We start from the raw sequence: 20490 nt of genomic DNA, 5'->3' as shown, positions 1-20490 counted from the left end.
TCTGCTCTATTGTTTCTTCTCCCATGATCGGCATGTCCAGCTGAGATCTCCTGACAACCTGCCCCTCAGCTTCGCTTCGAGGATCCCAATCCAGCCGCCATAATGAAGCCCACAAAGAGCTCCGAGAAATGGAAGTGGAGGTCTTCTGTTGCAAGCACGACGGCATCGTTATCTCCATTCCATAATGCCCCTTCCCAGGGGGAAACGCCGGAAGTTGTTGAGAGCAAAAAGTCCCGTACATTGTCCAAAGCCTTCCGCTCAATTAGTAGCTCTTCGTTAGATTCAATGTCCAGTGGACCATCCAGGTCTGGGTCTTCACAACGAAAACTCTCCAAGACGCCATCGGGCTCCGGATCCATGATCGAAAGGCTGCAGAGGAGAGTTTCCAGAGACTCTTCCGTTAGCACTATCCCCCCGGAATCCCCTAGCAGCCCTGTGGAGCCTACCTTTGCCTCAATGGAGATGATTCGATATGGATGGTTAAAGCCCGATTCTTCTCTGCTCAAAGCTCGATCCGAATATCTCGTTCTGGCAGATCATGCATTGGTCAAGTTCGGAAGCGCGGAAGCTGCTAGAGCTATCTTCCCGCAGCTGACACAGACGGAGGACCGCCACGGAAAAGGCTTCCACTCTATCCATTCCATGAGCACCAAATCTGCCTCGGGAGAGATTCGACTGGATATACCCCTCCGGTCCATTATTGCGGTATTCATTGAGGAATCTTCAAGCTCCCGTCATGGTATTGAGGTTTGGTGGCACTCAAGAGCGCCCAAGATCGCATCCTGCAAAGCACACTTCTACTTCGCTCTCCCAAAAGAAAGAGACGATTGGCTAGCGGATATTCATCAGGCTTGTAAGGCAAGGTCTAGGAGAAATCCTCTCCCTACGAATGTGCCTGAGAATGTTAAGATCCGCATCACCCACACAATGCACCCTACTGAGACATCGGACGACAGTGCTTCCCAGGGCGTGATTTTCCCAGTGGTAAAACGTGTTGTGGCGACAGCTCAGAAAGGTGCTGCTACAGACGAATCCCAGGATGTCATAGATACCTCGACGTATTACCTTGCCATTGGGCCCTACATGTGTTATTTTATTGAGATACTCAAAGCCGATTATTCAACTCTGCCAGGCGACCTGCGACTAAAAACCTACGAGTTTGGGACAGTATCTTTGACCCGTTTCCAGGCTTCAGTAGCGTCTCACGAGCAGAGATTTACGATGTGTTTTCGGTGAGTGAGATCTGGGCCAACGCCTGTTTGTCTAATTGATTGATGCAACATTTCACAACTAACATCAATAGCTTGCCATTTGACCGAGAAACTCGCCTGGTCCTGGCAAGTACGTTTTATCGTAGGATTATCGAGGCCCTTGTTAAGATCGACCGCGTCTTGAAACCCATGTGGCCACAAAACCTTCAGCATGCTATTTTCGAGATCAAAGGCCTTCCGGCACCCCTTCAGTTGACATCCGGAAACGATTTGGGTGGCCTTGAGATAAGTCTAGAAGCCTACTGCAATGCTTTCCGCGTACAGGTCCCCGCTTGGACAATCGAATGGTATACCCCATCAGAGCCGGCTTTCCGACTACTTGCCTCCGATGATTCGGAGTATTCTCCACTTCAGATCCTTGCAGTCTTTCGAGCATTACGATACAATAGCTTCTTTAAAGCATTATCATTTCGTGATGTTGATCTTTCATCACTGGCGAACAAGAACGACTATTCACAATTCGGAGACGCTGTGGTATACACATCTTTGAGCGGTACTTGCACTCCAATTCTGAACCGGCCCCCGACCCATAGCTGACAACCGTATTAGGCGTTAGAATACCAGATGACTACTATCAGCTTCTCATACAAGCTCCGATTCTAGAACAAGAGATACATGCGTTGATGTTTTCTTCTGAATCTATACGGTATATTGATCTTACAAATACTGTCGGCTTACAACGAGCAAGGAGACCGCAGACCGGTCGTGGGTCAATCAACCAATCTGCCATGCGCAAAATGAGCGGAGAGATTATTCGGCCCCTGTCTATGTTACTCAAGACCCAATTGTGTCACTGCCATGGCATTTCCATGTCTGGCAATCCTATTGGGTCGAGCGAGGTAGCTGAATTAGGTATGCGCACCGCATGAGGAGACATGGCAAGACTGTATTGAATTTGAACGTTGTCACTAACTTTTTTAATTTTAGCAAATGTCTTTGCATTGGATGATGTCCACATGAAGAAGATTGAACTATCCAATTGCGGACTCGGCGACGTTGATCTAACCAAGCTCTGGAGTGGACTTGCAGGCCAAGCTGAGACTATTGAGTGTATCGACACGTCGAACAACAATGGAACTGTTGGCTTTGAAACAATCACTTATACTCTTCATCAACTGCGCAATATCAAGAAGCTCAATATATCGGGCAATACTAGACTCGTCTCGGATGAACCACTTCTTACTGCGCGTGCGCTTAATAGCTGGGCTCTGCAAGAATTGGATCTCTCTGGGATAATCGTAAGTGCATGAGACCTGACCACTGCAGTTCCAGCGGCTAACTAAACAACTACAGCTCAACACCACTAGTGTTGTTTCTCTCGCAAAATATATGGAGTCTCCAATGTCGCAAGGCCTCCAAGTGATCCGCCTTAATAATTGCGGCCTCACTGGAAGCCAAGTTGCCCAGCTCTTCTTTAGCATGGGCCATGCTAGACATATGACAGTTCATATAAATTCAAACTGGCTAGATGAGGGTATCGAGATTTTGTGCGATGCAATTGCCTCTGGTCACGGACCTTGGAGTTTGTTCATGCAGATGACTGAGTTCAGCTATGAGCAGAGCTTTGTCAACCTGATGCGAGCATTGACCACCAACAAGACAATAGAGTGCCTGAGCTTGGCCGGCTGTGCCACGCCGGACGCTGTGAGCAGCACTGCTTGCGAGGCCGCTGCAGAACTCTTCGCCAAGAACGAGACCATCCGTTTCCTGGATATATCCGGATATTCTTCCAAGCTGGATGAAGGCCGGCTAGGAAGGGAATTTTCCAAATCGTTAAGTGGCATGAAGCACAACAAGCGAATTGAACATCTTCGCGTCCGAAGCCAGATGCTCAATATTAATATTGGAGATTTGGCTGAAGCTATCTCGGGCAACCAAACACTGCATACTCTGGATTGCGAGGGGAATGATTTCAACCTCTCCAACTTCTGGCATCTAGTGAAGCGCATTGAGGCCAACACCACAATCCGGCACTTCTCGGCGTTCTCGGACGCAGAATTGGCCAAGACAATCAAGAAATCCGCAGAAGTTGATGTGCCGGTGGTGTCAACACGCCGCTCCTCCGGGCTATTTAACAAACTCAAACATGAAAAGGCTCCGGTGGTTGTGGAGAAGCCCCTTGTGCAGCGGCTAGGCGATGAGTGGGATGCCGCAATTGCGGCGCTGAATCAGGTGCTTGAAAGAAACCAAAAGGCTTACAACGAGATGCATGGTATTGGACAGACATCGGCCGACCCAGCACTGGAAACGTGCGAGATAGAAGAGGGCACATTCTCAGTCGACTTTGGGGGGCTCGCCAGCAGAGAATTCGAGGCTCAAAACGCTACAGGCTCCTCTTTGCGCAGGGGTCCCTCCACTTCCAACCATGGCTCGGAAACATTAAAGGTTATCGTATCGGCGCCTCTCTCGGGTGAAACTTCCGACGAGACTACGATGCGGCCTTACTCCATTGTCTCAAGCGACGCGGCTAGTATCCCGACGACGGACGCCAGTTCAAATAGTGATGCGGGCAATGCAACACCTTCGGAAATGGAGAGCCCCCCTGAGAAAGAGCCCGGGTGGACCGGCGCTTCAGCTGTCGAAGGGACGAGCAACCCGGCATCCGACGAAAGCTTTTTGATTTCCGATAACGAGATAAGCTTGCTTATGGGGAAGTATCAAGGCTTTCTCGGTGAATCGGTGGAACCTATTGAAGAAGAGGAAAGACCTTGAAAAGAGAAGGCTGAAAAGGGGCCACCCTGGCAATGGTATAGGAAAATATGGCTCTTTGAGATGTGCAGGGGAAAGGGGAATTGACTAGGGTGAAGGAGATGAGAAGGCAGGGAGCCGCCAGCGTGCCCAAACCCGGGACTTTTATTTTATATTTATTTTTGGCATGTCATTTGGATTGCTTGCTTGCATGCATGCATGCTCGATGGATGGATTGATTGATACCCATTGCTTATTGTCATTATTAGTCCCAAGCAGACTACATACCTATTAAACATAGAATCAGGACGCTCAAAGTTTTATAAGTTTATATCCGCATCGTAATAGTGCTTGATGCCATTCGATATACTGGTATTGATAACCAGTATACAGTAGCCTCTCTCTGTCATTGACCAAGTCTTGCGTGTGCGTGTAAAGTCAATATTATTCAATATTATAACAAAGGACCATTTCTTTCATTCAAATGCTTGTACGTTGGAATCCATTTTATGCATGTTCCGAGTTGTATGCAAGAAACCCGGGTGGGGTGCAGCCACAGCGAGCCGTGGGGCGGTTCCTTGCCGCTGAGCCACGCAATTTGCCCAGCCCCAGCAGCTCCTCTTCTGCAGGCACTCCTCGTAACTGGAACCTCTACGGAGTCGAATCGCCCGCCTATAAGCAACGTTAGCATCATTTCACCGGGCGTTGGCGCGAGCTTCGTCATCACTTTCGAGTTCTTTCAGCCAGCTTCCTTTGTCTGCGTCTGACGCCTGATTTCTTGCTTTAGGGCTCAATTCTGCCCTTGATTCACTCACTTGTGCTTCGCTCTCTCTCACTCTCGCTCTTTGTCTTGCCTGCGTCTCGTCGAGCTGCGGAGCTCTCGCGCTCCTCATTTTGAAACCTCCTGAGGCGACAGATCCGACGACATCCGAGCGTCCCACGGCGTTGACGATGTATTCCAACTCGAACGCCTTCCTAGGAGGCAACAGTCCTCGCCCGGGGACTGGACAGCAGCAGTATGGCGGCTCCTTTGGCGGTCTTGGGCCTGGCCAGCAGCCGGGTCAACAGCCGGGCCCCTTTGCGCCGCAGCCCACGGGCTTCGGACAGCAGCCATTGCAGCAGCAATACACCGGATATCCGCTGCAGGCCCAGCAGACGGGATACCAGCCGCAGCAGCAGCCATTGCAGCAGCAGTATACCGGGTTTCCGGGACAGGCTCAGCCGCAGCAGTTCCAGACATCGAGCGCCCCGCCAATGCCGTCGATTCCTCCCCAATTCCAGCAGCAGTTTCAACAGCAGCAGCAACAGCAGCCGCCTCAACTTCAACAGCAGGTGCCGCAGCCGACGGGATTTCCATCCGTGCCGCCTCAGCAGCAGTCTAGCTCGACAATCTCCCCTCCTCCTCCTCCGATAAAGCCGCAGCCGACTGGGTTCGCGGAAGTGGCCGCGTCTTTCCAGACGGGCGGTACGGCCAAACCCCAGGGACGAAGAGGCGAAAAGACGCAGAGCAAGATCCCCAACATTAGGCTGTCTTTCATTACCGCCGCGGATCAAGCAAAGTTCGAGACGCTCTTCAAGTCCGCTGTGGGAGATGGCTCGGCGACAATGTCGGGAGAAAAGGCTAGGGACCTTTTGATACGCTCCAAGTTGGATGGTGAAGCCTTGTCACATATCTGGTAAGGAAACAAGGCATTTATATTCGCTGCGATTCATACAGAGACTAACAGAGGGCCATATAGGACTTTGGCGGATACCACGCGAGCGGGACAGCTATACTTCCCCGAATTCGCACTTGCCATGTATCTTTGCAACTTGAAGCTCACAGGCAAGACACTGCCACCCACTTTGCCCGACCATGTCAAAAACGAGGTGTCTAGCATGGTCGACATCATCGGCTTTAGCGTGGCAGATGAAGGCCCCTCTACGAGCCAGGCGGCCAATGTGCCGACTATTGAACAGCCGAAGCCGCAACCACCACCACCATCAAACTCACAGCTTCTCCAAGCGCAGATGACGGGCTTTCCTGGACAGCAACAGCCACAACAGCAAGGATTTGGAGGACAATCGCAAGGTCTCCAACCTCAGCCGACGGGCTACGCCAACTTACAAAATCCTCAGCCAACAGGATTCAATGGCCCCCTTCCTCCATTGCCCCCTATGCCTACCGGATACGGCGGCCCTGGTGGCATGGTAGCCCCATTGAATGCACAACCCACAGGAGTGCCAGGTCAATGGGGTCTCGTCAATGCCCCTGCATCTGGGTTGCCTAACATTGATGCACTGCAGGCTCGCATGATGCCTCAGGCGGGCCGTGAGGGTGGTACCTTTACCACGGCTGGCCTTCAGGGCAATGCTGTCATTCCGTGGGCTATTACCAAGGAAGAGAAGACCAGATACGATGCCCTCTTCAAAGCCTGGGATGGTCTTAGAAAGGGCTATATTGGTGGCGACACGGCTATTGAGATCTTTGGCCAAAGTGGCCTTGAGAAGCCTGACTTGGAGAGAGTCTGGACGTTGGCCGACCACGGCAACAAGGGCCGCCTGAACTTGGATGAATTTGCTGTCGCTATGCATTTAATCTACAGAAAGCTAAACGGATACCCAATGCCCAACGTGCTGCCTCCCGAGCTTGTCCCACCCTCTACTCGCAACTTCAGTCAGTCTATCGGCACCCTGAAATCGATGTTGCATGAAGAGTCTGATTTCCGCAAGAACTCTGGCGCTGCCCTGCTGCCCCAAAAGACTGGCGTTAGTTATATGAAGAATCGATCATTCCGAGGCGGCCCTAGTCCTGCTGCTGGTGGACGCAAGGATGCTACAGTGTTCAGGAATGACGATGAAGAGTTTGGATACAGGTCTAGTGCTCGCCGAAGGCTGGGAGGAGCTTCTCCCCGAGCCGAATCCCCAGCCGCGTCTTCTGTCGGCTCCAACGATGACTTGACCCTGGATGAGCTAAGGAAAAAGGTCAAGGAGAAGCAGATCTTGCTCGATGCTATGGATTTTGCCGATGAGAGGAACAACGAAGAGGACGACATCTTGGACCGACGCGATCGCCGCGAGGCAGAGGAGCTCTACCGTCGCATCCGACGTATCCAGGATGACATTGATGCGCACCCAGACGCCGCACTTGCTGTTGGTAACTCGGACGCCGAGACGAGAGCTCTGAAGCGCCAGCTCCAGAATCTCACGGATAAGGTTCCCCAACTTGCATCCCAGGTCCGAAAGACAGAAAAGGCAATCATGGAAGCAAGACTTGAGCTTTTCCGTCTCAAGGATGCCAAGGCTCACCCTGGCAGCGCATCGTCCATTGTCGGAACTGGTCCCGGCGGATCAGTCACGGAATCGGACCGGCTCAAGGCTCGAGCCAAGGCCATGATGCAACAGAGAACTGCTGCTCTGACAGGCAAGAAGATTGAGACTACCTCTGAGGATTTTGACGCCCCCAAGAGGCTTGAGGAAGAGACCATCAAGGTTAAGAATGAAAAGGAGGGCAATGAGCGCATGGTCCGCGATGTTGAGGAAAGTGTCCGTGAATTCTCGCGCAGCATCGAGGACAACCTCAACGATACTGGAAAGGACAACAGCAGTGAGCATGAGAGGCGTCGCTGGGAGGACGCTCTCGGTGTTGAGGATGAAGTTCGAGACTTCATCTTCGATCTCCAGCGCGAGAGCCGGGCAGCCCGCGTCCGGGCCCAGGATAAGCGCTCTACACGGCCTTCAGCAGCAGACGAGCCTCGCCGAGAAAGAGCTGCTGCCGCGGCTCCCCAGCAGGACGAAAGTCCCGCTCCAGCTTCGCGTACTGCCACTCCTTCTTCTACAGCAGGTGGCGGTTCGTACTCTTCGTACAAGACGCCTGAGGAGCGTGCTGCCTTTATCAAGCAGCAAGCTGAACAGCGCATGGCTGAGCGTCTCGCAGCTCTGGGTATCAAGGCACCAACCAAGTCTGGAGAGACAGCTGCTCAGCGTATAGAGCGCGAAAGGAGCGAAAGAGCTGCCAAGTTGCGCCAGGCTGAGGAGGAGGACGCCCGCCGGGAAGCTGAACGACAAGCCCGCCTTGCCGAAGAACAGGGAATCCCACCTCCGGCTGTGGAAGAGGCGCCGGCGGCTGCGGCTAAGAAGCCTCCGCCACCTCCATCAAGAAAGGGAGGGAAAGCCGAAAATGATCGCGATGTGGCGAGAAAGGCAGAGGAAGAGGCTGCCAGGGCTGCCGAAGAGGAGCGCCTGGCTCGGGAGCATGAGCAGCAACAGAGGCAAGCCGAACAAATGAGGTATGTCATCAAGTATTCTACTACCCCTTTTTTCCCAGTGATGGATCGCTAACGGTTCTGGTTACAGGCAAAAAGTAGAGGAGGAGGAAGACGAATTTGAAAAGGAGCAACGTGAAGCTGCGGAACGGCTCAAGGCTCTGGAAGAACAGGTTCGACAAGGAAAGCTACGAAAGGAAGAAGAGAAGAAAAAGAAGAAGGCAGCTGCGGCAGAAGCCAAGGAAAAGGAAGCCAAGCTAGCTGCTCGTCGTGCAGAGATGGAGGCTGCCAAACAGCGTGAACTCGAGCTGCAGCGCCAACTCGAGGCTATCAACGACGAAGATAGCTCGTCATCCGATGAAGACGAAGGCCAGCAGCAAGCTACACCACAGGCTTCGACCCCGTCGCCTGAGCAGAGAGTGAGCTCACCACCTGCTCCCGCTGCCGCTGCCCCTCCCCCTCCCCCTTCGGCCGTCTCTCCACCACCTGTTCCCACGGTGGTTACCTCTCCCCCCGCTGAGACGGAGAGCAAAAACCCCTACTTCAAGATGATGTCGCAGTCATCGGAAGCATCTTCCCCAGCCGCACCAAAGGAAGCAACAACACCTGCAGCTGACATTTCCACCAACCCATTCCACCGCATGACGCAGGATATCAAGTCTGCCCCCGTGCCAACTCCCGCTCCCGCCCAGCCTTGGTCTCGCAAGCGAGCCGATTCTGACGACTGGGGCTCCGAGAAGGAGTCGGACGACGAAGACTCTGACGATGACCGGCCCGGCGGTGGCAACGCTGCTCAGCTGGCGTCCATCTTGTTTGGTACCATGGCGCCACCAAGGCCGCTCTCCGCTGCTGGTAGAGATTCGTCGCCATCCACGCCTGCCCCGGCAAGCGAGGCGATATCTTCTCCTCCACCTCTGCCGAGCGGAACGCCTGTCGGAGCTCCTCCACCGCCTCCTCCCATGCCAGACGCTGCAAGCCCACCTCCTCCTCCGCCAATGGCTCCTATGGGAGGTCCTCCTCCTCCTCCGGCCTTACCTGGCGGTGCACCTCCTCCACCACCTCCTCCTCCTCCTGGCGGTGCTCCGGCATTACCAGCAGCAGGCGGCGGCCGTCCCGCTGGCTTCTTGGGAGAGATTCAAGCCGGAAGATCTCTCAAGAAGACGACGACAAAGGACAAGAGCGCAGCTGCCGTCGCTGGCCGAGTTCTGGACTAGGCTTGCTAAACTGCGATTGGAAAGGGGGAGTAGGCCTTGGCCTTTCTTTACGCTACTGAGGGAGAGATTTGGTTTTATTTGAAGTTGATGTCAATGTTGAGGCAGATGCAAAGGAAGTAGGAGAAGGAGAGAGATATTCCGGCAGCGTGTACGTTTAGCACGAAAATGAACACAATGCTTTTTATGTTTAGGTTCTGAGTTTGAGAGAGATTTTGTCATTTAACATTTTACTTTTTTGAAACTATTGTTTATTATTAGGAGCTAGTAATGCTATCCCTATGATTTCTACTTCTTCAAAATTGCCGGCTCTTTGCTCAAGAGCTTGTACGTGTGCGATGTATTGGCACCAAATTGTGACAATGTGACAAAAGCCTCCGTATCATGATTAGTAGTATAGAGGCCATGTCTCAACATCCAATGTCAGATGAAGAGCAGCTTGCTCCTTTCAGCATTTCGCCTTTCTGTCACTCTCGGATACTTGCCTGTATAACTGTACATGCTCACTCTGTCAGGGCCAAGACGGGCTTGATGAATGAGTGGTGCAGGTCTCAATGTTTCAAATATATTGCACAGGTCACGGCAGTTGCACGGTTCAGGTAGAGTCGAGCATGATGCCAAGTCGTCGTACGTGGCAATCCATAACGAAAAAGCGGGAATCGTGATACGTAGTTTTCTAGCAGTATTACTAGGAGGTAGTCCACAGTCATGATTGTACAAGGTTGTACTGGTGACATTCTCAATTGAGAGGTGAGGTTTGGACCCGACTGTACAAACAACCGTGCACGGCCATTTTGCTCTCATGCAGAATCATTATTATTTCTTTTGTGAATTTGAAGACCCTCCCCCCTGCAGGAGGTGGCAATACGGACGGATGCAAGACGCATATGTCAGGAGATGAGTGAAGGATTTGGCCGACTGGTGCTGAGGAGAGCAGTATTCTAGAATAGGTGCTATCATGATGCCTGATTAACTCATCATGGACTGGGAAGAGCCGCAATAGAAGTGAGACTCGCAAGGGGGGTTGGATTAGATATGGCGAGTGCTGTAGCAAGTTGAGTGCATGTATGTACAGTGGTATAACTAAACGGATAAGGGGAGGAATGGATGAACGGGTGCAAGGATGCAATTCATTAAAGATGCATGCAGCGTGTACCGCGCTCCGTCCATTGCTTTTTTCCCTTTGTTTCCTGTTGCCTGCTGTGCCTACTAAAGTACAGTATGCTTCAAGTTCTTTGTGTGTCTACCTGTACTTCTTTGTACGGAAATAGAAGCAACTGGATGGACAAGGGAATGGATGACAGCGCATGAGCCCAAGCAAGGATTGCAGCAAGGCCCCAGCGAAAAGAGAGCAAGAGATTAAAGATACTCGGTGAACCGACGAGGGTGCAGATTTCCAACTAACCTTATTCTTCCATAAGTTTCAAGATGCAGCCATTTATGCGTTTGGGGGCTTCTCTCTTCTACAAATACTCTTTCTATTCTGTTTCCGTAAGATGTCAAATTACGGGAGTGCATACCCAACTCGGCATAGAATGGCAACACTTTCTTATAAAACAGTTCTAAGCTTACAAGGCCAAGGATTTACAGTAGACGGCGATGCCTTGCGTGTGGTTCGTGCTCAGTGACAGGCGAACGGGATGCAGGGCTGTGTGCATGGGGGGACACGTTGGGGATGAGGAAACCGTTAACACGGGAGAGAAAGAGACTGAGACTTATCTTCAGGGACGAGAAAAGGCAGAGAGAACTGCCACGCTGAAGCATTGCGCTTGTCTTTCTGCTGTTTCAGTCTGAGAATAAACTAGTAGAAACTCCATTCCCCCAGCTTTCCTTGTCGGCATCATCGGAAGGGGGTGGCAGTTCGATGACACAGTGTGTATCCTCCCTCGTTCAAATGTCTGTCTTTTTCTCTTTTTCGTTCACGGAGGAAAAGGATCTGGAATGGAGGAGGGGGAGGGGGAGGAGGCTAAGCAAGGGGGTGGAAGAGAGAGTGGCCAGGATATACGTTGACGCGTAGAGTGCAAGAGAAGTCTCTTATTTCCTTCTTTTTACTTTTCTCACTTTTCTTCAGAGGGCGAAGCCACAGCACTTGGCCTGGTGGATGGTGTCGAGAGTCAATGCGCCGCAAGGATATGGTCATTAAGATCAAATAGTAGCACCAGTAGTTTGAGCCAGTAGCAGGCGATAGTTTGCAATGCATTGCTGAACTATGCCGACTAGCGTGTTTGAGGTTGATTGCTTGCCAGCTCAGCAGGCTCGACACTAGGAGCTCAGACGTGGTACGATCTTGATCATCGTAAAAGGAAGAATCCAGTCTTGTAGGCAGAAGACGGACGGGAGATAGATGGAGACGATACGAGTGGTACAAGTAAACAACTGAGACATGGAGACCGGTCGTGACGGCTGCTTGCGTCATGAGGATGCGATCGACAGCACAAGGCGGGCTAATTCATGCACTTTTTTCAGCTTCGTCTTATCCGTCGTCTCCAGCTACCGCTTCGGTCCAAGCGGTGCTAATTAATCGCTGTTCATTTATCGCGATTCTGTATGAACAAAGAGCCTCGGGATGGATCCAATGCGAGCTCTCGGGATTCTAAATGGCGGCGCCGGCGCTAGCGGCCAATGCAGCGCTGTGATTGGTGCGCGACGCGTCCAAAGTAAACAAGGGTCTGGACGCGTCTTGATTATGACGCGTTTTTTAAGCGACCTCCAACATGCCACCAAAGGGCACGCACTTAAGACTCGACTGCTCACCCAGCAGAAAGAAGAGTGAGAGTGAGTGCAGAAGTCGGCCCAAGACCCAGACGTCAGTCACACTGTTGGGCTGCAGTGGGACCGGCTTCGAGTCTTGACTCTCAAACGCCCTGGCCCGCCCAATCAGCGACTCGCGCTCGGCATTCTCTCACGCCCCCCCTTCTGTACTCCCTCTCGAGGACGAGCGAGTGAGTGCTCAGATGTCGCCTTTTCTACTCGTACTCCATACGGAGGATACAGGTCGTACTTGGTACGGAGTACTTGGCGGGAGGTATTCACATGCCTTGCTGGCTGGGGTATGTGGGCGAATCGCGACCAGGGTTGCGACCGAATTCGCGGAGAGCCTATCGCTGGGTATCACCGAGACCCATCTCCGGCCTCTGTCTTGGGCCGCCCGGATGCTTGAGAGCGGGTTCGCCGCCGAGTTGAAGGGCCAATTGCCCTTGAGAGCAGACATCAGCTGAGAGGGTTGACGCGTTGTTGTCGCTCCGTATTTAGTCGCGTATTACGACGACTTGGTGCCGAATGGTGAGATGGCATCCCGTAGTTTTGTCCGTCTTGTTTTGTTTATCTTTAGTATCTGTTTGGAGTGGGTTTGGGAGTTGTCATATGTCCGTTCCGTCGAAAAGGCCGGCCCAAATGAGATAAAAATGGACATGTTGCAAGCATGTATCATTATGCGTGGGGGAGATGCTCATGGAGGGGGGGAAGGGATACGGATTTGGAGGGGTTCGTGGAGGGGGGAACAAGGTAAGCCAAAGCCAAAGCCAAAGGGAAACAAGAGTCAGAAGGGCAGCAGAAACAGCAAGATCCCTGCGAGGGATCGAGACGCAGAAAAAAAGGCTGAAGAGGTCCGGCCAGGGAAGAACAGAGTTTGAAACGCAGGCGTCGAGAACACGCGAGTTTTGGAATCGGGGTGCCTGGATTCTAACCTTGTGATCGTGGCAGGAACAGAATGAGACATATGACAGATTCCACTTGCACGCACTAGCCAAGAGGACAAGAAACTCTGCCTCTGAGCGAGTACGTAAATGGACGATCCGGGTTAATACTATCCACGGCTAAGTGACAGTAGTCAAGTGCTAATGGGAGAAGCCAGCTGATGATGACGGATGGTTTGAAGGCTGAGCGCGAACCTTGGTCGAGCCGGGAAAAAAAGACGAGGCGCGATCAAATAGTATCCATAACTACAACGGCTTCTCCGTTCCTCATTCTTCCGGAGAGCATCAATGGGCTTAAAAACACTAGACATAGGGCTACTAAAGTTAGTACATGCTAGGCATTTAGAAGTGGATTGCCATTGATGCCATGGGTGCTCTCAATCGGGGTACCTGGCCCCGAATTGGGGGGCGGCAGTCGAGGCATCGCCAGCTCTGTCTGTCAAGCATATCAAGCAGAGAGGATAAGCAACAACATTTTGAATGCGAGATTGGGCTACCAATTGCGGCGCCCAACCCTCGCGCATGCATGCATCATGCAGGCCACTGCCCAGTCAAAGAGCTCCGTCTCTTGTTTACCGCTGCAGCTGATGCGATGATGGACTTGCGCAGGTCGCATGGCAACCGTCGGGTTGCAGATGGGATGGTCGTGATGGCGACGGCGAATCGCAGGGAAGCCTTCAAAAAGGGTGTTGCCGCTACTGCTTCTCACACTTACATCTACTTACATCTACATCTACATCTGCTGTATGTACATTGCGCATCAATCGCATCATTGCTACCTTCAAATCCCTTGTGCCTCGCTCGGTATCTCGCGGCTCATACTACTACTATACTCGCATATACGAAGCCTCGTTCTTGTACCACTCCCTCGGTCCATTACCTTTCCATACCTTGGCATACCCAGCCAAATAATACACCAGACCTCATACACAGCCCTACTATAGATATTTACACATACACCTCTATTACCTACCTTACCTACTAAGGTATCAATCTCATGTACGTGCTCGTACTACTGCTGCTGCTAGCATCACCATCCCCCTGGCAAAATATACTATCCAGATGGTGCTACGTGCTGCACAGATACCGGCAGCTGCTCCGTACGGACCTTTTACTCACATGCTCTGGCGCATGTAATGCAGTCCTCACTTACAGGCTCGCTTGCTCCGCTCTCGCACAGCCCAGCCCCAGTCGGTTCAAGACAAAAGAGCATCGATCGATCGTCAGGACGCAGAGTCAAAGAGAGAAAAGGGAAAAGACAGAAAGCCGTGCATCTTTGTTGCATTCCCAAAGACACGCCCCCCGCCGCCTGTCTTGCTTGTCTCTTTCTCTCCTACAGTACGAGTACAGCAGGCTCCCTTGGCTTGGGTCTTGCTGAGACGCGCGCGAGCCCTCTAAAAGCCCGTTCCGTGCAAAGAAGAGGGGGGGAGGCCACCCTCACATTACTGTGCTGTACAGCGCTGTAATACTGTGCTTGTGCTTGAGCTTGCACCTTACATACTCTCACCCTCATCTTCACTCTCGCTCGTACTTCTCACTCACAGCAGCTTTTATCTCGTTGACAATTTAACCCACCACACCAAAAGACGGGACCGCATTTGCTCGATCCAATCGTGTCCAGCGCTTCCACCCATCCAACAATCATCGCATCGACAAAGTACTGGCGACTGGCTTTGCGACTGGCCACATCTGGCTTGGCCTTGTGCTAGTTGCGGGCTGGAGAAGCAAGATTTCTGCACGCCGCCAGACAATCCCTGCCCCGGTCGCTCGTGTCAGCCTAGACAGCTTGCCATCCAATCCGCATTGCATCCCTGACGCGCTGGGCTTTCTCTGCGTCTCTCGCACTGCCAGGGGCCCTGGTCGGCGATCCACTCGGGCCTGTTCCAAGGATCGAAAGTTTGCCCTTGTGCTTGGATCAAAGCCAGAGGCCATCCACCTTTGTTCGTCCTCCCTTCCGATCATACTGGCATTCCCTATTACAGCGCCCGTCTCCCCTCGTCTTTGCTCGTCTTTTTCCATCTCTTCCATCCCACCTCTCTGTCACGGCTCTACACATTTCCTGCCGTCTTTACTAACCATTTCTCCCCCGCGCAAAAGACACAAACGTGCAACCCGATCCGACGCGACGCTCGTCCTTCTCCCTCCCGCCACTTCACCTTTTCAGCTTAATTGAAGAAATCTTAAAGAGATTCTTCTTCATAAAATTCATCTGCGGGTCCGATCGGCTCTCCTATTATTCCATTAACCCAGCCGAGAAAAAAGGACAGAAAAAGTAGTAAAAATCCCGGTCAGGGCCGTGACTCCCCCAAGCCTTGTATCTGCCGCCCCACCGCGCCTGCGAGTGACGGTGACCTCAGCGAGGTGAGCACAAAAAACCCCCCATGCTTGGCTCTTTTATTCCATTCTTCTCTCTCTCCATTCTCTTTAATTTCCTTCAGCCCTCCCGGAGCTTTGCAATGCTTCCGCTCTCAGAACCACGCCGGTGTCGCGTCTTTCCCCTTGCACCCTCGGCTGACTAGCGCGCCCAGAAGCAGAAGCTTTTCACAGCTGTTCACGCACAGCCCGCTCCACAACGCTCAAAGAGCATCACCACACAAAGGCCGAAATGGCCCAGCCGACGCGCTTTTACGGCTCCTCCAGGCCGCTTGAAGTTTTCAATGACGACATCTTTTTCGAGAACGAAGCACCAGCACCCATGACCAGTCACGCACCCATGCCGAATCCATCCAGGCCTATTCGCCGTCCCCTTGGTAATTCAAGCTCAAACGTCATTCTCGAGCCCGCATCATCATCTCACGGCAGCAAATTCTCTCCCTTCAAGAACAAGACACCCAGAGCGCCGCTCAAACCCTCACACGGCCTCAACAAGTTCAACGGCATCTCAATGGCGCCTCCCACCGACAAGGCCCCGGTGACGGATTCGCTGCAAAAGAAGCCGCAGCTCTCCAACTTCAAGACAGGCCTACAGAAGCCACCGCTCACGGATCACAACGCCTTCTTCGGCAAGGAAAATGTTCACCCTCAGATCTTCCCGGCACCTCCGGCTATTAATATCTCAGTGGAGCAGTACTACCAGGATCCAAGTGGGAGGAAGGGACTGATGGAGGCGGCACCAATCAAGGAAGCTCGAGTCAATAAGAAATCCAAGGCCGAGGAGCAATCACTACCACCGCACGATTCGTTCCCACCCATCACCGACGATGGTACAAAACCACCTCACAGCTACGCACAACTCATTGGAATGGCCATTCTACGGTCTTCAAAGCGTCGTCTCACCCTTGCTCAGATTTACAAGTGGATCAGCGACAACTATTCCTTCTACAACCCCAACGACGCAGGATGGCAAAACAGCATTCGACATAACCTGAGCTTGCACAAGAACTTCATCAAGATCGAACGACCAAAGGACGACCCCGGCAAGGGAAACTACTGGGGTATTGAGCCCGGCACCGAGTTTCAGTTCCTCAAGGAGAAGCCAACGCGCAAATCGGTCCCAACTGCGGAGAACCTCCCCGTCATGTCAACTCGTCTGGAGCCCTCTCGACCAACGCCAGCACTGATGCCCGAGCCTTCGCTGCCACCCCCAGCTCCTATTCATCACCACCAGCCGCAGCACGCAAACAGCCTCCCCCCTCTTCCGACTTCTCAGGCGACCTTGTCCATGCCCTTGGAGCCTTCCTCAGATGCCACCATCCTCGTGTCTGACAATGCGCCTGCTGAGGACCTGGTGGAAAAGGGTCTCGACAACGAATTGCCACTGGAATCGTCCTTCTTCTCGCCTCTACCTGCAGCTTTACACTCAACTCCACCTGTCCCTCGACCAGAGCGACGAAATGGCACACCACCTCCTATGAGCCGCAATCCTGCCTCGTCTGTGACTAGGACTCACAAGCGCAAGTTCGCTTCCATGGATGACAGCGGCTACATCTCCTCTCTCGAGTCATCTGCCATGCGCCCGAATGCAACCAGGTCAGCTTTCTTCACATCAGAGGCTGACAGGCACCGAATCAAGCGCGGCCGCGCCGAGGAGGAGATTGCACGACTCAGGGGATCCTCTCCTTTTAGCCCGACTAAGAGCCGTTCATTTTCCAACTATGGACTCAATTCATCGTCTCCTTTCCGACAGTCCCACGACAACCAGATGCCCCCTCCTCTCACTCCCATCGTTAAGAAGGCCAAGGCCATCGTGCAGCCGCCACCCTCAGTTTCTCCCAACACGAACCTACGCATCCACCGCGCCAAGGTCCGCCACTTGCTGCAATCTCCCCTGCGACGAGTAGCCAACCTTTCCAATGATGACAGCCTGCCGTGGAGTCCTGCCTTCCGCCTTGATGATAACCTCTTCAGCTTTGACACACCCAACGCCAGCCATATTCCTGACTTTGACATCTTCCAAGATCTGCCGGTGGATGATGAGAATGTTTTCGATAGCATCGGCTGTGCAGATGCTGGCTCCCCCATCAAGCGCTCTGTCAAGCGCGCTCGCCTCGATCGATCTATTTCTTCCTCAGCCATTGGAGACTTGTCAGCTTCCAAGAAGATTGTCTCATCGGCGCCTTTGCTCAAGGCCCCTGATACACCTTCACAGTTTCTGGAAACGCCAAGCAAGGCCTTTGAGGGCCTCGGCTCCCCGTCCAAGCTCTTCCAAGGATCGCCCATCAGGGGTGCATCCCCGAGCAAGTTTGTCTCCTTAATAGAGCTTCCAGGAGACGGGGACTGGCCATCTCTCCACATCGACCCCAACGACTTTGCTTCAGGGGCAGGCGTGGATGGGTCAGACTTTACCGGCCTTGATATCCTTCAGGGGTTCGAGAAGATCGGATCTGGCTCACAACCCTCCAGAGGGCTGAAACAGAGCGGGAAACCTACCTTGGGCCGAAGCTTTTCAACCACCTTTTAGAAGACGTTGCTTGCGAAAGGCAAATGATGACGATCACTTTTTTATGACATTGATGAAGACAGGAGGAAAGACGAAGCCAAATGAAGAACAGATCAAGGGTTGCTTTTCCTTCTCGAACGTCTAACACTCTATTCACCACGACCAAAGCTTCCTTCACACGACTAACACGACGATTACTGGCATTTGACGTTACGCGATTCTAGACTGCGATGGGGTTGCAGTTCTATGTGCAAGCCTAACCTCTCCCCTTGGGCTTCACGGCTTGTTCCCTAATGGGTAATGATGATTCTGAGTACATAGTATAACTTGTTTTTTTACCTTTGTTTTTGCGGCATTGGAATACGGCGACGGTCGGTTCCGGGAAATGGGATAGCTTGATTTAGCTGGTATGGCCTGGGCCTGGGCTTGGACTGGACTTGGCTTTATTGCGAGGAATTGTTGGTTTTACTGTTTCTTCTTTTTTTTCTATTATCTCTCTTGATTGGTTCCCTTATTCTTTTGCTTTTGAGTGTATTCACTTCTTTACCGGACAATGGGTTGGATGCATGGAGTCTGGATTCACAAACATGCGCATCTGCGCGTGTGTACCTAGGGAACTGGTATTAAAGGGGTTTGTGAGAGACTTGGCTTGGCTCATGTTTGAATTCTATTTCCTTGTTGGGCTTTTTCTTTTTCTACTAAGGGATTGGGAACGGATTCGCTTTTGGGATTATTCCCCTGTCGGATAGGCTTGGGTGTTTTGCTCTTTATGTGTGCTGTAGGCTCTCTAGTTCTACCTTTTTTTCAAAAGAAGGCGATTGACTTTTTTTTTTTTTTTTTTTGATATCAAGTTCAATTGACTGCTTGCTTTCAAGATTTGATGTATTGTTTGCACCAGTGCCGTGTCTGTGTCTATTGCTTGATAGCTACCAGCGTAAGATGTGTGACTCAGGCTGGGCTAACATGCATCATGAAGCCTGATTGCCTGGTTCATGTGTTCCCCCCCTTTCGCCCCCAGCCCCCAGCCTGCTCCATATAACATTGCACATGACTGTGTGCATGTGTTTCGTGTGAACTCGGGGGGTATCTACCTTTGGATCGTTCGTTACATTAAGCTTGTTGAAAAATAAATGTCTTGTCTCCCACGCCGATACCCAAAACGCCTCGTGTAGAGCTCATATATACAGTTGCCTACGTCGAAAAAATCCCCAACTGGGCGCAGACGCAGCCCTTGCTTCCCTCCCATGAAATCAAAATCTATCAGTCGACCCTTTTATTTGTCATTGTTGCTCGTTTGTCGTAGAACCCGGGTGTTAAAAGTAAAGAAAGATGTGTGAAGAAGTCAATCTTCAGAGTTTGGCATTTAAAGAAAGTAGTGTGGTCCAGTTTCGTGTTTGCTCTAGTAGATGCGTATGCGAGACGCCCAGCTGGTCTCCTTGGACTCGAGGTTGATCTTGTAGGGGAAAGGGTTGCCGCCCTGGGTGGTGATGGGGGGGATGTGGTCTTTGTGGGTGTTGACAAAGGTGACGATTTTCATGGCGGTTGCGAAGAGGGTTTGCTCCATGGCTCTGCGGACTTTGGCTCGTTCTACGTTTTTCGGGTTTTGTCTTAGTATGGGAGAGCTCGGGGAAAGTTGGGTGTTCGAGCTACGTGCAGCAGTAAACATACCGTTTTCCGTTCTCGGTTCAGCGACAGTGACTTTGATTGTCCAAGTTTCCCAGCAGACCTCTTCGTCTGCGCGGCCAAACGGCCAGGCCTTTTTGCGTTTTCGCTCGAAGAACTGGACGGTGATCTGGCCCCTTCCTCCGCTGCCGCCGTCCCCCATGCCAGGGCCGCTCATTTTCTCTCCCTTGACCGGTGCGCCTCCGGCCTGGCCACCCGAATTGGATAGTCGTTCGGCATCGAGCTGGCGCTCGAGCGCATAGGCGCGTTGCTCGATCAGCGTCTCCAGCTCATCGTCGTTGACGAAGGGAAGAGTGACATCCAAGACCTCGTGTGTTCGGGGGGCGAGAGAAGGAAAGAATCGGTTAAAGAAGATTGTGTGCAGTATGCCTGTATTGCTCGCTGTGTTAGCTGAAAGAGACTTGTTGATGCGACGACGGCTAGGTGCTTGTCGCATAGGGCTGACGAGGCCAATCAAGTACCTTTAACCACGTCGCGAACAGATCGAGGGTCTGTAAAGACGTCGAGTATGAATTCCGGGGGTTTTTGCTGATCCATTTCTTCTTTCCAGGGGAGCAATGTAGCCGTGGCTGGTAAAAGGAGGGTCGGAAAGGGAAAGCAGTGAGGAAGAAAATTTTGCCTCTTTCGCTTCAGACTTGGACTCTCTCTCTCTGCGATCAATTATCGATGTCACCGCCAGTGGGAAAGCGCTGAAATCGAAGAAGAAGAAATGGATTGGGCCAGTGTTATCTCGACTGCTGGGCGAATCGGCGCATTGCTGGATGTTTTTAAACACGAGCCACGGTCAAGAGGTGAGTCGTCAGCAGGAGAGGGAGTCAC

General features: G+C 52.2%; 4 protein-coding genes across 4 annotated transcripts; 3 read left to right on the top strand and 1 right to left on the bottom strand.

Annotated features, from left to right (window-relative positions):
• Nucleotides 1–285: 285 nt before the first annotated feature.
• T069G_07149 (uncharacterized protein) lies at nt 286–3983 on the top strand (the record flags this gene model as incomplete). Its single annotated transcript, XM_056174359.1, has 6 exons — nt 286–984; nt 1039–1232; nt 1304–1764; nt 1821–2123; nt 2199–2509; nt 2565–3983. 6 exons carry the CDS (start codon nt 286–288, stop codon nt 3981–3983), a joined length of 3387 nt encoding a protein of 1128 aa, XP_056027938.1.
• Nucleotides 3984–4910: 927 nt separating this feature from the next.
• Nucleotides 4911–9417, top strand: T069G_07148 (cytoskeletal-regulatory complex EF hand domain-containing protein; the record flags this gene model as incomplete). The annotated part of the gene is made up of 4 exons (XM_056174358.1): nt 4911–5635; nt 5699–6149; nt 6246–8227; nt 8295–9417. The coding sequence occupies 4 exons, from the start codon at nt 4911–4913 to the stop codon at nt 9415–9417; spliced, it is 4281 nt and encodes a 1426-aa protein (XP_056027937.1).
• Nucleotides 9418–15714: 6297 nt separating this feature from the next.
• On the top strand, nt 15715–18009 carry T069G_07147 (forkhead domain-containing protein; the record flags this gene model as incomplete). The annotated part of the gene is made up of 1 exon (XM_056174357.1): nt 15715–18009. The coding sequence occupies one exon, from the start codon at nt 15715–15717 to the stop codon at nt 18007–18009; it is 2295 nt and encodes a 764-aa protein (XP_056027936.1).
• A 1378-nt stretch (nt 18010–19387) lies between these two features.
• On the bottom strand, nt 19388–20208 carry T069G_07146 (autophagy-related protein; the record flags this gene model as incomplete). Its single annotated transcript, XM_056174356.1, has 3 exons — nt 19388–19575; nt 19657–20040; nt 20133–20208. 3 exons carry the CDS (start codon nt 20206–20208, stop codon nt 19388–19390), a joined length of 648 nt encoding a protein of 215 aa, XP_056027935.1.
• Nucleotides 20209–20490: the final 282 nt, after the last annotated feature.

The sequence above is a fragment of the Trichoderma breve genome, chromosome 4 (genome assembly GCF_028502605.1).
Source record: "Trichoderma breve strain T069 chromosome 4, whole genome shotgun sequence".
NCBI lineage: Eukaryota > Fungi > Ascomycota > Sordariomycetes > Hypocreales > Hypocreaceae > Trichoderma > Trichoderma breve.
The sequence above is the reverse complement of the archived record's forward strand: the minus strand, read 5'-3'. Positions and strand labels throughout refer to the sequence as shown.